Raw genomic sequence first — 12767 nt, 5'->3', positions numbered from 1 at the left:
AAAGACAGAGTGGCACTAATGGGGGGATCTCTGGGGAGCAAGAGATTTCTCCATGTATGAAAGTTTCCTAATAACTAGATCTGCCTCATTACGGCTCTCTTGATGAGGAGAGGGCTCCCCGTTCCTGAAAGTAAGTAAGCAGCTCCACATAGAGGAAATTTATACGTCAGGGAATTTTTAGGGTCCCTCCTCATGTCAAGATCCTCTGATCTCTGCTCTGGGGTCATTTGGGATTTTATGTTGAAATCGTAATAACAATAATAGTCGATGTCCACTGAGCATCAGGCATCTTACGGGGCATGTCACCCATATCAACTGAATCCTGAGACTAGCCTAAGAAAATGATATTATTATTATTATCCCCATTTTACAGATGGGAAAACTGAGACATCAGCTATTGAGTCATCTGTTTGATGTCACCGAGCTAAAGGGGCCAGCAGTTTCTGAGTTACAGAAAATTCCAACACACTGGGGACTACTTAAGTTGCTGAAGCTTGTTACACTGATTAGATGGCCTAAAATTTTTTTGATGAATAAAAAAACATTGGCTTTTCCTTCTTAATATTTATAATATTTATTCTCATGCATAAGTCTGGAATTGTTGTCACTTATTGGGAAGCTTGGGGACTGACCCTGGCTGGCCATGTCCCTGGCTGCACTGACCCTGGCCACACCCATGCTCGGTTTTTCACTGACCATCGTTGAAAACCATATTTCCTTGGTCCACACACCTTAATTCTCAGCTCTGGTTCACTTCTCCTCAACCTTAGGTCCCATCTAAGTTGACCCCTTCTCTGGGAAGCCTTTCCACCCCCAACCAATGGTGGATAAGGCATCTCATGGGCTTTTTCTGTGCCTGTATTTCCCCCACCACAGTTATGCTTACTCGTGCTGTAGCTGCCTAGTCATGTGTTATTTGCCCCCTCAGTACTTGAGGGTCAGAACAGGGTGTATCCCAGTCACTGACATGTCCCCAGTGCCCAGCATTGGGCCCAGAACACAGTGTGTGCTCAGTAAGAATCTGGCCACTGATCATGGCCATCATCCTGGTCCAGGTCCATCATCTCTCACCTGGACCAGGGCAGTTGCTTCTGCCCTAGTCTGCCAACTTCTATCTGACCCCCCAGAGTGTCCTCCCCACTGAAGCCACAAGAAGGCAACTGTGTACACCTGAGTCAGGTTCTGCCCCCCGCTGCCCACAGCCCACCAGGGCTCCCACCTCCTTTAAGGTAAAAGGCCAAGTCCTCCCTAAGCCCCCATGGCCTTACACAACCTTCCACCGCCCACTCCCAGCCCTCATCCCCTCCCTTGCTCCCTCACTTACTTTGCTCAAGCCGCACGGGCCTCCTCATTACTCCACCAGGCCAGGCATGGTCCTGCCCCACAACCTTTGTACATGCTGTTCTGAAATGTGCTCCTCACCAGGTCTCCTCACTCTTGCTTCCTTCAGGTATTGACTCAAATGTCATCCCCGTAGTGAAACCCTGTTTGAGTACCTCAACCATCTCCCACCCTGTTCTTTTTTTTCTAGTGCCCTTATAACCATCTCACATGCCATATATTCTATTTGTTTATCTCTGTCTCCCCCACTGAAATGTAGCTTCCACAATGACAGAAGTTTTTACGTTTTTCAGCATCCCCAAGACCTAAATACTGTTGGGTATGCAGCAGGTGCTCAATAAATGCTTTTTGACTAACTGAATGGATTTATTTTGTTTCTGAACTGATCTGCTAATATCAAAACCATCTCCTTGAGGTCAATGACCACATTTGATTCATTTTTATCCCTTACCTTCCCCCTGCCGGTCACTATTTTTTGAGCACCTATTGTGTGCCAGCTTTGCTGGGGTAACAAATGCAGGAAAGAACCTTGTTCATCTTTTATTTGATCCCCAACATCTCCCTCTCTCCCAGGCCAGGACCTAAACCATAACCAATCATGTGAACCCCTCATTCTAAACCCCTTTGATCCCAAACCCCCTGCACATTGATACCTCACATTCTTGGTCCTTAACTTCAGCTCTGTAATCTAGTGGCTAATCTAGGCCCAATGCCTTTCTACTGTGTGATCTTTGGCCAACCACTTAACCTCTCTGAGCCCCCACTTTATCATTCATAAAACATGAGTCACAATACTATTTATTTAGGATTATAAGAGACATCCCTTCTGCTGTGGGACTACCTCTCCATCACCCAAATGCTCCTGGCCACCCTCTCCACTACTCCTCTCATCCTGAGGCTGTCACCCACTTCACAGAAAACAATGGGGCTGATGAGCCCTCTCCCCTATTCACTATTCCTCCCTACATTTATAAACTCACCAGTTCCTGTCCAAGAGGGCAATGCCCTAGGCTCAGAGATTACACTCCTGGACCCCTCCATTGGGTGCACTGTTTCCAGGCTGTCCTCTCACCTCCCTGGCTACCACTTCTCAAACTTTTTTGTTGCCTTCTCCTCTGCCCCAGCCTTCCATATCAGGGTTTCTCAGAGCTCTTCTGGACCCCCCTTCCCCAATCTCCTGCCCACAGTCGTCTTGAGTCCTCCCAGGTTTTAGTCATCATTGCTGCACCAGTGATTCATCCATCCTTGCACCCACCCTTTCACTTGTCCAGCCAGCCAGCCAGCGAGCCAGCCAGCCAGCCACCCACGCACCCATGCACCCATGCATGTATGCATACATCTATTCATCCATCTATCTGCTACTCATTCATCCTAGAGCAGGGTCTCTCCCCTTGGCACTGCTAACACTGGGGCTAGCTCACTTCTGTGGGGCCATCCGGAGCACTTCAGAGTGTTGAGCAGCATCCCTAGCCCCACCCACTCAATGCCAGGAGCATCCTATGTTGTGACAATCACAGATGTCTCCAGACATCATCCAGTGACCCTTGGGAGCAGGGTCAGCCTAGGTGACACCCACTTCACAAGAACCCTCCCTCTTCCTCATCTCCCACCCTCCCCTGCCAAGAACTAATAATTTGACATCTTAAATACGTCTCCAGCAATCCCCTCTCTCCACGCCTAAAGCCCAGGCCCAGCTCAGGCCTCAACCTCTCCCACCCGAGTGGCTTGGCTGCCTCTCTGGTCTTTGGCCTCCCATCCTCCCTCCATCCTTCCTCCACACAAGCCACCAAAGGAATATCCCCGCAGTCAGCTGTGAACTATGTTCCTCCCTAACTTTCAGTCATGTCATGGCTCCCCAGTGCCCTCAGGTCAAAGCCAAGATTGTCAGTCCTTACAGCCCTCCCAACCTAATTACTGTTGTCTTCTGACCTGTTTTCTCAACACTTCCCTCCAATGCCCTTAAATTCAATCCTCTTGTAATTTCCCAGACACACTGGTTGCCCCCTTCATGCCTCTAGATGCCTGATATCTAGCTATGTTCTAGGACTCTGTGCCTTAATTTTCCCATCTAGTAAATGGAAGATCAGTAATCTACATTCTATAGATTCTGAGGAATGATCTCCCTAAGGGATCCTATCTTTCCCCTGCCCACAGCCCTCCACGGTTCCCACCTCCCTTGGGGTAGAACCTCAAGTCCTCCCAATACCCACACGGCTCTGCACGACCTGCTCCCATCACCTCCCTGCCCTCCCTTCTCTCTCTTACCCTTGTTCACTTTGCTTCAGTCACATAATTGTCCTCACTGTTTTTGCAACATGTCACTCATTCTGACCTCAGGGCCTTAGCACGTACTGTGTCCACCTCCTATAAAGCATTTTTCTTGGATTTGGAATAACAGCTTTCCCATCTGTCATTCAGGTTTCACCCCAAATGTCACCTCAGAGAGGCCATCTTTGGCCACCCAAGGTAAGCTGTCATCCCCTAACACACATCTGGTTTTCTTTCCTTCATAGCAATTCATTCCTCTCTAAATCTTATTTATGTATTTAAAGTTTATTGTCAGTTCTTCATTCCTGCTGGATTTCTTGGTGTCCCCAGGGCCTAGTTCAGTGCTTAGCACATCATAGAGACTTGGTAAACAATTGTTGATTATCTAACTGCCTGACTATGTATTGACACCAACAGTGTGCAAGACTTTTACTCAGAATAATTACATTAATCACATTATATAAGTGAATTCTAATTTTTACAACTACTCTGTAAGACAGCTATCAATAGCCTGACCAGGCGGTGGCGCAGTGGATAGAGCATTGGACTGGGATGTGGAGGACCCAGGTTCGAGACCCCGAGGTCACCAACTTGAGCAAGGGGTTACTCGGTCTGCTGTAGCCCCACTGTCAAGGCACGTATGAGAGGGTGGTCGGTGAACAACTAAGGTGTCACAATGAAAAACTACTGATTGATGCTTCTCATCTCTCTCCGTTCCTGTCTGTCTGTCCTTATCTGTCCCTCTCTCTGACTCTCTCTCTGTCTCTGTTAAAAAAATAAATAAAATATTAAAAAAAAAGACAGCTATCAATATTCTTTCTTTCTTACAAATGAAGAAGCTAAGAAAAAATGAGGTGGCTTGTCCAAGATCATACAGAAACAAAAAGTAGAGCCAGGAATGGAAATCAAGTTTGTCAGGCTGCAAAGCTGGGGGCCATTCCCATTCTCCAGCTGAGGAGGAAGGTGGTAAATGTTGGGGAGGCATTCATCTTCCATTCTTCAATCCACTCGTCCATCTGTTCATTCAGCCACTCACTTACTTGTTCATCCATCCATCCATCCATCCATCCATCCATCCATCCATCCATCCATCTATCCATCCATCCATCCATTCATTCATCTTTCCATCTATTTATCCATTACTTCATCCATCCATATATTCCTCCAACCATCCATTTATATATATATTCATCCACCCATTTATCCACTCACTGACCCATCCATCAATCTATTCAGCATTCTATTCATCCACCTACTTTTTTCACCCAATTCATTTATACATCCACTGAGTCATTGTTATCCATCCATTCATTCATGCCTACATTCATCTTCTCACTTATCTATCTATCTATGTGTTAGCCAGTCCACCCTCCCACATTTCATATCTTCCCCATACCCCCATCCTTTCATGTCCTCATTCATCTACATGCTCCACTTCAACATGGCAAACAAGATGCAGTCCCTGCTCCCTTCTGTCTCAGTGATGATTACCACAACTTCAGACCAACAAGACTATTGCTAGGTCAGTGTTTCTCAAATCTAGCAGCCCTTCCCTCTGGCTTTGGTCACCCTCAGTCAAAGGACAACCAACCTCTCTGGATGGCTTTCACCCTGAGTCTACATCTCACAATCACATCTTTCTCTACCTCCTCTATTATTCTTCCAAAGTGGGTCAAGACTCAGGCTGGGAGGTGTGATGGTTTGTGACTTGGGGCTGGGTGTTGGCACTCTCTGAGCCCCAATTCTTCACCTGATCAATGTGGCCAAGCGAAATCTGGCTGTCTAAGAACTACTGTAACCTGAACACATGACTGCTCCTTTCCATGCCTCTCTTCCCATGCTGTGGACCTCATGCCATGGGGAAGCTCCCACTTCATCCATGCGGGTGAGTAGGAAATGGGTCTTTTCTGAATAATCCTGGGAGGCTAGAAAGAGGCTGGTGGTGACAGTGGCAGGTAACAAGACATAAAGTTCCCTTTCCATGGAGGTCTAACTGAGATCCTCTCTTGCTCTAAATTCTTTAATGGCTCCCAACTGCTCTCAGTCTAGCCTCAGAGGATCTTCATGCTCTAGCTCCTGCTGATTCACTGGGCTCATCTCCCATGTCTCACCTAATTCTTTATCAACTTCAGCTGTGCCCCTTCATACCTCCAGGACTTTGCAAACCCAGTTCCTTCTGCCCATATCTATAAGGTCAGAGACATCCATCTAGCTGAATCACTGCTGCATTTCACACCCATCATAGGGCCCATAACACAGAAAATACTTCTGTTAACAAATAAATGAAATGTTTTCTCCACCTGCCAAGCTCCTGTTCATCCTTCAGAGCCCCAGTGCTAACGCTCCTCTTCTATGCAGCAGGATTCCCCAAGCAGAATCCCTGATTCCTTATCTAGTTCTCTCAACATTGCATCCCTTCCTCAGATCCAACACTGAGCACTATGGCTATAGATGCCAATGTCTGCCTCTATCCATCAGAGGACCCTTGAACCTCACTACCCCAGTATAAGGCAAGTCTTCAAAAGGCTTTTAGGAAGTGTTGATTGACTGGATGAGTGAATTAATGAGTGTGGTCTTACTGTTTCTTTTTTAAAAATTTTAATTAATTATTTATTTATTTTAGCAATTTAGGAAGGGAGAGACAGAGAGAGGAACATCGAACCACCCCTGCATGTGCCCCATCCGGGGACCGAATCTGGCAATCTCTATTCTTCAGGATAGTGCTCCAACCAACCAAGCTCTCCAACCAGAGCCTTACTGAGTGTTTCTTATGGCCAGGTTCTCATCTGCCAATATCAGGGGTGAAAGAGAGAGACACGAGCCTAATTCAGAGATAGTCCCAAGTTCCAACTACAATGCCAGAAATTCTCAAACAGATCTGTCAGATAAGCCCCACATCAGAAGGGGACTGGGGGCTCCCAAGACCCTTTGATCTTTTTCTGTCAGGGCAAAAGTTCTATCCTCCCTTAACTGAAGCTTCCAGCATTAGCACTCCTTTGGGCCTTCACACATGCTATTCTCTCCACCAGGAATACCTTCCCCTGACAACAAATCCTTCTTACCCTCAGGTCTCAGCTTAGTCACATAGTAGACCCAACTCCCACTGACCAAGCAGGAACTTTGTGCCAAAAACTTGAACTTCTAACCCCATCCTCACCTTCCCCTACCCCCTCTGAGATGGGAGGCTCCTCTGGCCTCCTGATTCTATAGATGACAACACTGGGGCTTGGAGAGACGAAGGTGCCTGCCCAAGTCCACATAGCCAATAAGGTGCAGAGAAACCAAACTCATATCAACACTAAGCTCTTAACCACTCTCCCACACTGTCCGCCCCTTCCAGGAAAACCCTCTTGGCCTCCACACAAGCAAGGACAAAGCCTCCTCTAGGTTGTCTTTGCCGGTGTGTGTTTCTGCCATCATAGTCTTGACATTAATACCTGTAACCTTCTGGTTTGTCACTGTGTCTCCCCACCAGACAGGTTCTGAACTTAGAAGGGTCTGGGGGTGGGGGGAATGTATCTATCTGTTTTGTCTATCATTGTATCCCAGGCCTAGACCAGGGATTGGTACACAGCAGTTCAATAAATGTTGGTCATATTGGAATATGGATTCACATATTGCTCACTCTCACAGAGCTTCCTGATTGCATGACATTTCAGTTCTGCTCAAATGCAGGCACACAGTAGGTATTAAATCAATGTCCTCTGCCTAAAGGAGGGCAGAAGAGATGTCACAGTTACTTTTAAGGCTCCAGGGACCTCATAAAAGCCTGAAAAAAATCAATGAATGGGCATCTGGGGAAACTGAGGCACACAGCAGTGTGTCTGGCTCAAAGCCACAGAGCCAACCACAGTGGCTCCTGCTTAACCTCTGCCCCCAGCCACTGTCCTCTCTGACACCTCAGGGAGACTGACTCCTCCCTCAGTCCCCTGCCCCAGGCAGTGCCTGCCGGCTGCCCAGCCCTTGTCTCCCTGGGGCTGGCACATCACACTCGGAATCTCATGCCTCAGAGCTCAGTGTGCTCCAGCCTCCCCTCCTGCCACTGAGTGGAGCAGCTGGTGCTCCCATGGAAACCACAGCACCCCCAACCCCCCACCTGCACCAGCTCCAGGCCCCCCTCACAATCTCAGCTTTAAGATAAATATTGTCATTAACATGCAAATGCATATGCGATTACAGCGAACCCTAACGGCAGAATGGGCATTAATATTCAGCCTTGATCAGGGGATAGGGCACCTCAGGGTCCTTACAGGAACCCAGTCACCTCAGAGCAAGGGTCCTTGGAGAGCCTGTCCCCCAGCAGAGGACTGGAAGGAGTGATGACTAGCCACTGGCCACTGTAAGCCCCATCCCAGCCCTCAGTTCCTGGCCTGAGCTGCTGGCTGCTCTGGGGGCACTGGAGGAGGTCCCCTTCCTCTGAATGGGGCACAGATCTGGGGGATGGGGTTGGAAGCAGCCTTGTGGCCTCCTACTCCCCCTTCTCCATCTCTCTCCCTGACTCCCATCCTCTCTCTGCCTCTGTGTGTGTGTGTGTGTGTGTGTGTGTGTGTGTGTGTGGTGGAGGATAGGGCTCCCTCTCTCTCCCTCTCTCCTTCTCTTCCCCTCTCTCTGTCTCTATCGCCATCTCTCTCTCTCTTTTTTGTCTCCATCTCTCTTAAAAGAAAAAATACTCAGCACCCATAGGCCTGTCCTCTTTCTGAGGACCCTTCACTTTCTGCCCTCTCCCCTAAGCCCTGTTCAATTCCTAGAACCTGGGGATTTGCTGATCTCCCTGCCTTTCTCTTGGTCCCAGCAAGATCCCGTACCGCATAGGCCCTTAGGAATTGGAATGCCCTGTCCCACCACTGGCTGTGACCATCAAATGTCACAGCCACCTCCCCCATGCCATCTTTGGGGAGTCTCATTCTCAGCTTGGGGGAACCTGTCACCTCTTCATCACTCACATATGCTTCTGCTTCCCCAGCCTGGGAGCAAGACAGGTGGGTGATGGTGGGGAGGGCAGTCCCGGTTGGTTCTTATGACCAAGTAGTTGGCCCTCTGAGCCTCATTTTCCCCTTTTATATAAAATGTGATGATGTTCATAAGCCTTTCTCACTGGAAATCCCTTTGATGAAAAATCAAACAGGCCCGTGAATATAACAATTAAGGATGAGGTGGTCATGACGAAAATGACAATTCTGAGGAGGGAAGCACAGTGACCACATGGTGTTTTTACTTTACCCAATTATGGTCCTTTCACCTGCCTTGGTGCCCAGCCTCATGGGATTTTCCCCAGCACCCAGGGGCCCAGAAGGCTCTGGGGGGGGGTTCTCTCCACCCCTGGGACCCAGACCTTCCACCCCTCCACTCTCCTTAACTCCTTAAGCACCAACAGCAGCCACCCTGTTTAGTTGGCTCCCCAGAAATTACATCAGATAAGTGTTGTCCAGGAGGTACCTGCCCCCCACTTTCTATTTATCATTCCACCTCCTTTTGCTTAAGGACCAGAGAGGGCAACTACTGGCCAGAGGTCACACAGGCTTCTATCCAGCTGCTGGCCCTCATGACACCCCTATTCCAGCTTGCCTCCCACAGGTGAGGTCCCTCCAGGCCCGGCAAAGGTGAGACTAGGAGGGGAATCTATTCTTGACCTGAGGGTTTCGGGTGAAAGCAGACACAAGGAAAGCCCCTCACTCCCTTGTTGCCCTCAGGCCCTGATTCCAGGGTTCAGACCAGCCCAGGGCCCCTGCAAAGAGGAGGGTGAGGACTGAGTGTCATGGACATGCTGCTTTCTAATTTTAAGCCTCCAATGAAAGATGCGAAGTGGGAAAGACTCTGAGACATCTCCCAATCTCAACATTCTCCAGCTATAAAACAATAACCCCCCATTCATAGGGTCCTGGTTTGCTGACAATGGGGAAACTGAGGTTCTGGCCCAGGTGAACACTCAGCCACAGTCCTTGTAATCTCTTCTCCTTTGGGCGGAGATATCCAAGGGAAATTTAAAAATGGGGAAGGGGCACCTCTGCAACCCATTTTATTCCCTGACCCAGAGCTCACCAGCAGCCTTCCAATTCAACGTCTGGCAGGCCACATGGACACCCTGACTCCCATCAGAATATCTCTAGGCCCTTAAGACATACCAAAGGTTGGGGGTGTGTAGGCAGAGCTCTCAGAACAGCCATGGATACCTGAGCTGGATTCATGGGCAAGAGTGAGCCCTCTGCCCTCCTAGGCCACATGGAGGAGTTAGATTTTCCAGGCTTCCCCTCCCCCCCCCTTTTTTTGTAGTGGTAGAATTTTTAAAAACTGGTTAAGGGTGGGAGAGGTTTCTTTCCTCTCAAGAGTACCAGCTGAGAATCTAGCTGAAGTGACTGGCCTGAGCTCCACCCTACCAGACTCCTATTCATTCATTCATTCATTCATTCATTCATTCAACAAACGTGTATTAATTACCATGCCTACAACACTGACGGGAGGATGGGAATAAATGGGTCTGAAATAGGTCATGGGCCCTGGCCCACCCCTAAGGCCCTTCCAGGGTCTTTCCATGGGTGTCCAACGCAATGCCTTTGCTATCCCAGTCTCCAACACCCAACAGGAGAGCCCCAGTCTCCAACACCCAACAGGAGAGCTGTCAAAGCAACCCCAATTCAGACTGGGCTCAAGATCAGAGCCCAGGGCTGGGGCCACAGTCCCTGGGCACCTGCTCCCAGCATGCCATCAGAGAAAACCAAGTGGGAGGGGGACAGGCAGGCCTCTCCACCCCACCTGCTTCCCTGCTGGGTTTGCAGGACACCCACGCCTCCCCTGTCCACCTCAGGATCTGGGCTTTACCAGATGGACAGCCCAGGCTCATCATCATTGGCCTCAGACCTCAACACATTGCTAACAGGATCGGCCAGTTTTAACTTGAGCCAAGGTGGAGGCAGGGAGGGGGAGTACCGAGAAATGGAGGGGGGATGCTAATCCAAACAATCCAAACAGAGAGGGTGGGCAGGGGGAAGGGTGAATGGTAGCATTTGAGCCACCCAAGGCTGGTGCTCCCCCCTCAGCCTGGCTCAGCTCCCTGTGCCCCCCAACCCCCCTCCTGCTTTCTTTGTAGTTACCGATTAGCCCGGGGTCCTGGGCATCCGTGTGTCCCCGGAGGCCAGCTGGACCTGCCCCCACCGGCCTGGCTTTGTGAAAATGACCAAAGCAATGGAGTCCAGAGGTGCAAAATTCCCCGACGGGGCCTGGGGGAGCCAAATGAATTGGGGGGGGGCCACAGGGAGGGTAGCAGTGTTCAGGTAGCTACCCCAGCAAAGGGGCAGGAAAGTGGGTGAGGGAGGGAGGAAGGGGTGAGGGTCTGGAGGAATGGGAGAGAAGGGGGAGAGAGAGAGAGAGAGATGCTGGGGGTGTGGAGAATAGGAGGTAAAGGGAGATGGGAGAGTAGAGAAAGGGAGAGGGGGAGAGAGAGAGAGAGAGAGAGAGAGAGGATGCCTGAAGGTGGAGAGAGAGAGAGTGGGGGCGGAGGAGGGGAGGGGGCCAGATCGGATCTGTCAGCTGCACCCCCAGAGGGGGGAGGAGAGGGTGGGTGGAAAGGGGGAGGAATGATGCAGTAGCAGAGGCAAGTAGAGGGAGGAGGTTAGGAGAGGAGGGTTGGGGGAGAGAAGATGCCAGAAGGTGGGATGGGGAAGAGAGGAGAGGGGAGGGAGGGGGTCGGGGCGCCCACCTTTGTGCATGCCCGTGTAGGGATCTTTGAGCACCGTGAGCTCATAGATGCGGCCGAACTGCTCGAATAGCGGCTTGAGGTCCTTCTCGTCCAGGTTGCGCGGGATCTGGCCCACGAAGAGCTTGATGGCGTCCAGGTCTTTCATGCCGTCGGGCTGTCCCCCGGGGGGCTCGGGCCCGCTGCTGCCCACCGGTGAGGGCCGCGGCTGCAGGAGCTGCTGCTGCTGCCGACGCGCCTCGCTCTCCGTGAGGCGGGCCATGGTGGGCGAAGGCGGGCGGCGGGCGCGGGACCGAGCCGGCGGCGGCGGGCGGCGGGCTGACTCGCAGCTAGAGCGACGGACGCCGCCTCCCGCCTCCCTCTCGCCGGGTCCCCGCGCCCTCCTCCCTCCTCCGCGCCCGCTCGCTCCAGCATCAGGACCACAAAAGGGCGGCTCCGCAGCGGCCCCTGGCGACCGGCGCTCTCATAACCATCCCGCTTCTCGCCTCCCGCACGCATTCTGCACTCTTCATTCCTCATTCCACATCCGTGTCCAGCGCCCAGTCCAGGCGGGGAAACTGAGGCCAACGGGCCCTCAAACCCCACCTTTTGGGTAGGTGACGGTGGAGCCTGGAGCAGAACAGACCTGACTTCTAGGTGTCACTGGCTCCTCCCACTGATGACAACAGGAAAATCTCTAAAAGCAGAGCCAGGCATTTACAGGGCTGCTCTTGGCACTTTAAGAATACAACTCGGCCCTGCCGGGTTAGCTCAGTCGATTAAGAGCATGGTAGGAAATGACAAGGTTGTGGGTTCGATCCCCCATCAGGGCACACATGAGAAGCAACCAATGAATGCATGACTGAGTAGAACAACAAATGAATGCTTCCCTTCTCCCTCCCCTCTCTCTCCCCTCCTCTCTCTGTCTCTATGAATAAAGTAAGCCCTAGCCGGATGGCTCGTTTAATTGGAGCGTTGTCCCAGAGTGAGGAGGTTGCTGGTTTGATTCCCCAGTCAGGGCACATACAGAAGCAGCTAGATATTCCTGTCTCTGTCTTCCTGCCTCTCTCACAAAAACAAACAAAAAACCTCATCAGTAGTAGTAGTAACAACAACAAAAGAGCACTTGATAATACTATGTACCAAGCACTGTGCTCAGCACTTTTAAATTTATAACTTACTGAATAGAAATAGCAATTGCGTTACATCAATATCAACCAGAAGTAACATTTTTTGGTCATATTTGTTATGTGCACACAGTGTTCGAAATATTTCAGAAGATATTGATGCATTTGGACCAAGAACTCTATGGACATCATGTCACTTCTGCTTAAAACTCTCCAAAATTTTTTCTAAAATTAAATCTGGGTCCTCTGTGCAGTCCTCAATGTCCTACACGACCTGCCTCCATCCCCTCTCTGCCGTCATGCCCTCCCTCTCTCCCCCTTGCTCACTCTGCTGCAGTCACACAGGCCTCCTGGCCTTCCCT

At 50.5% G+C, this 12767-nt stretch overlaps 1 protein-coding gene across 6 annotated transcripts in view; it reads right to left on the bottom strand.

The window, feature by feature from the left end:
* The window catches only part of CELF5 (CUGBP Elav-like family member 5), a 44351-nt gene extending 32781 nt beyond the window's left edge, over positions 1-11570 (bottom strand). For 5 of the 6 annotated variants that reach the window (XM_066343432.1, XM_066343441.1, XM_066343469.1 and 2 more), the window contains exon 1: positions 11303-11570. In XM_066343432.1, the coding sequence (XP_066199529.1) occupies positions 11303-11561 (259 nt within the window). In that variant the 5' untranslated portion in view covers positions 11562-11570. Of the gene's footprint in view, positions 1-10697; positions 10973-11302 lie in introns of those variants that run through there. The other variant, XM_066343477.1, reaches the window with a different exon arrangement.
* Positions 11571-12767: the final 1197 nt, after the last annotated feature.

Source organism: Saccopteryx leptura, chromosome 1 (genome assembly GCF_036850995.1).
Source record: "Saccopteryx leptura isolate mSacLep1 chromosome 1, mSacLep1_pri_phased_curated, whole genome shotgun sequence".
NCBI classification, from domain to species: domain Eukaryota; kingdom Metazoa; phylum Chordata; class Mammalia; order Chiroptera; family Emballonuridae; genus Saccopteryx; species Saccopteryx leptura.
The sequence above is the reverse complement of the archived record's forward strand: the minus strand, read 5'-3'. Positions and strand labels throughout refer to the sequence as shown.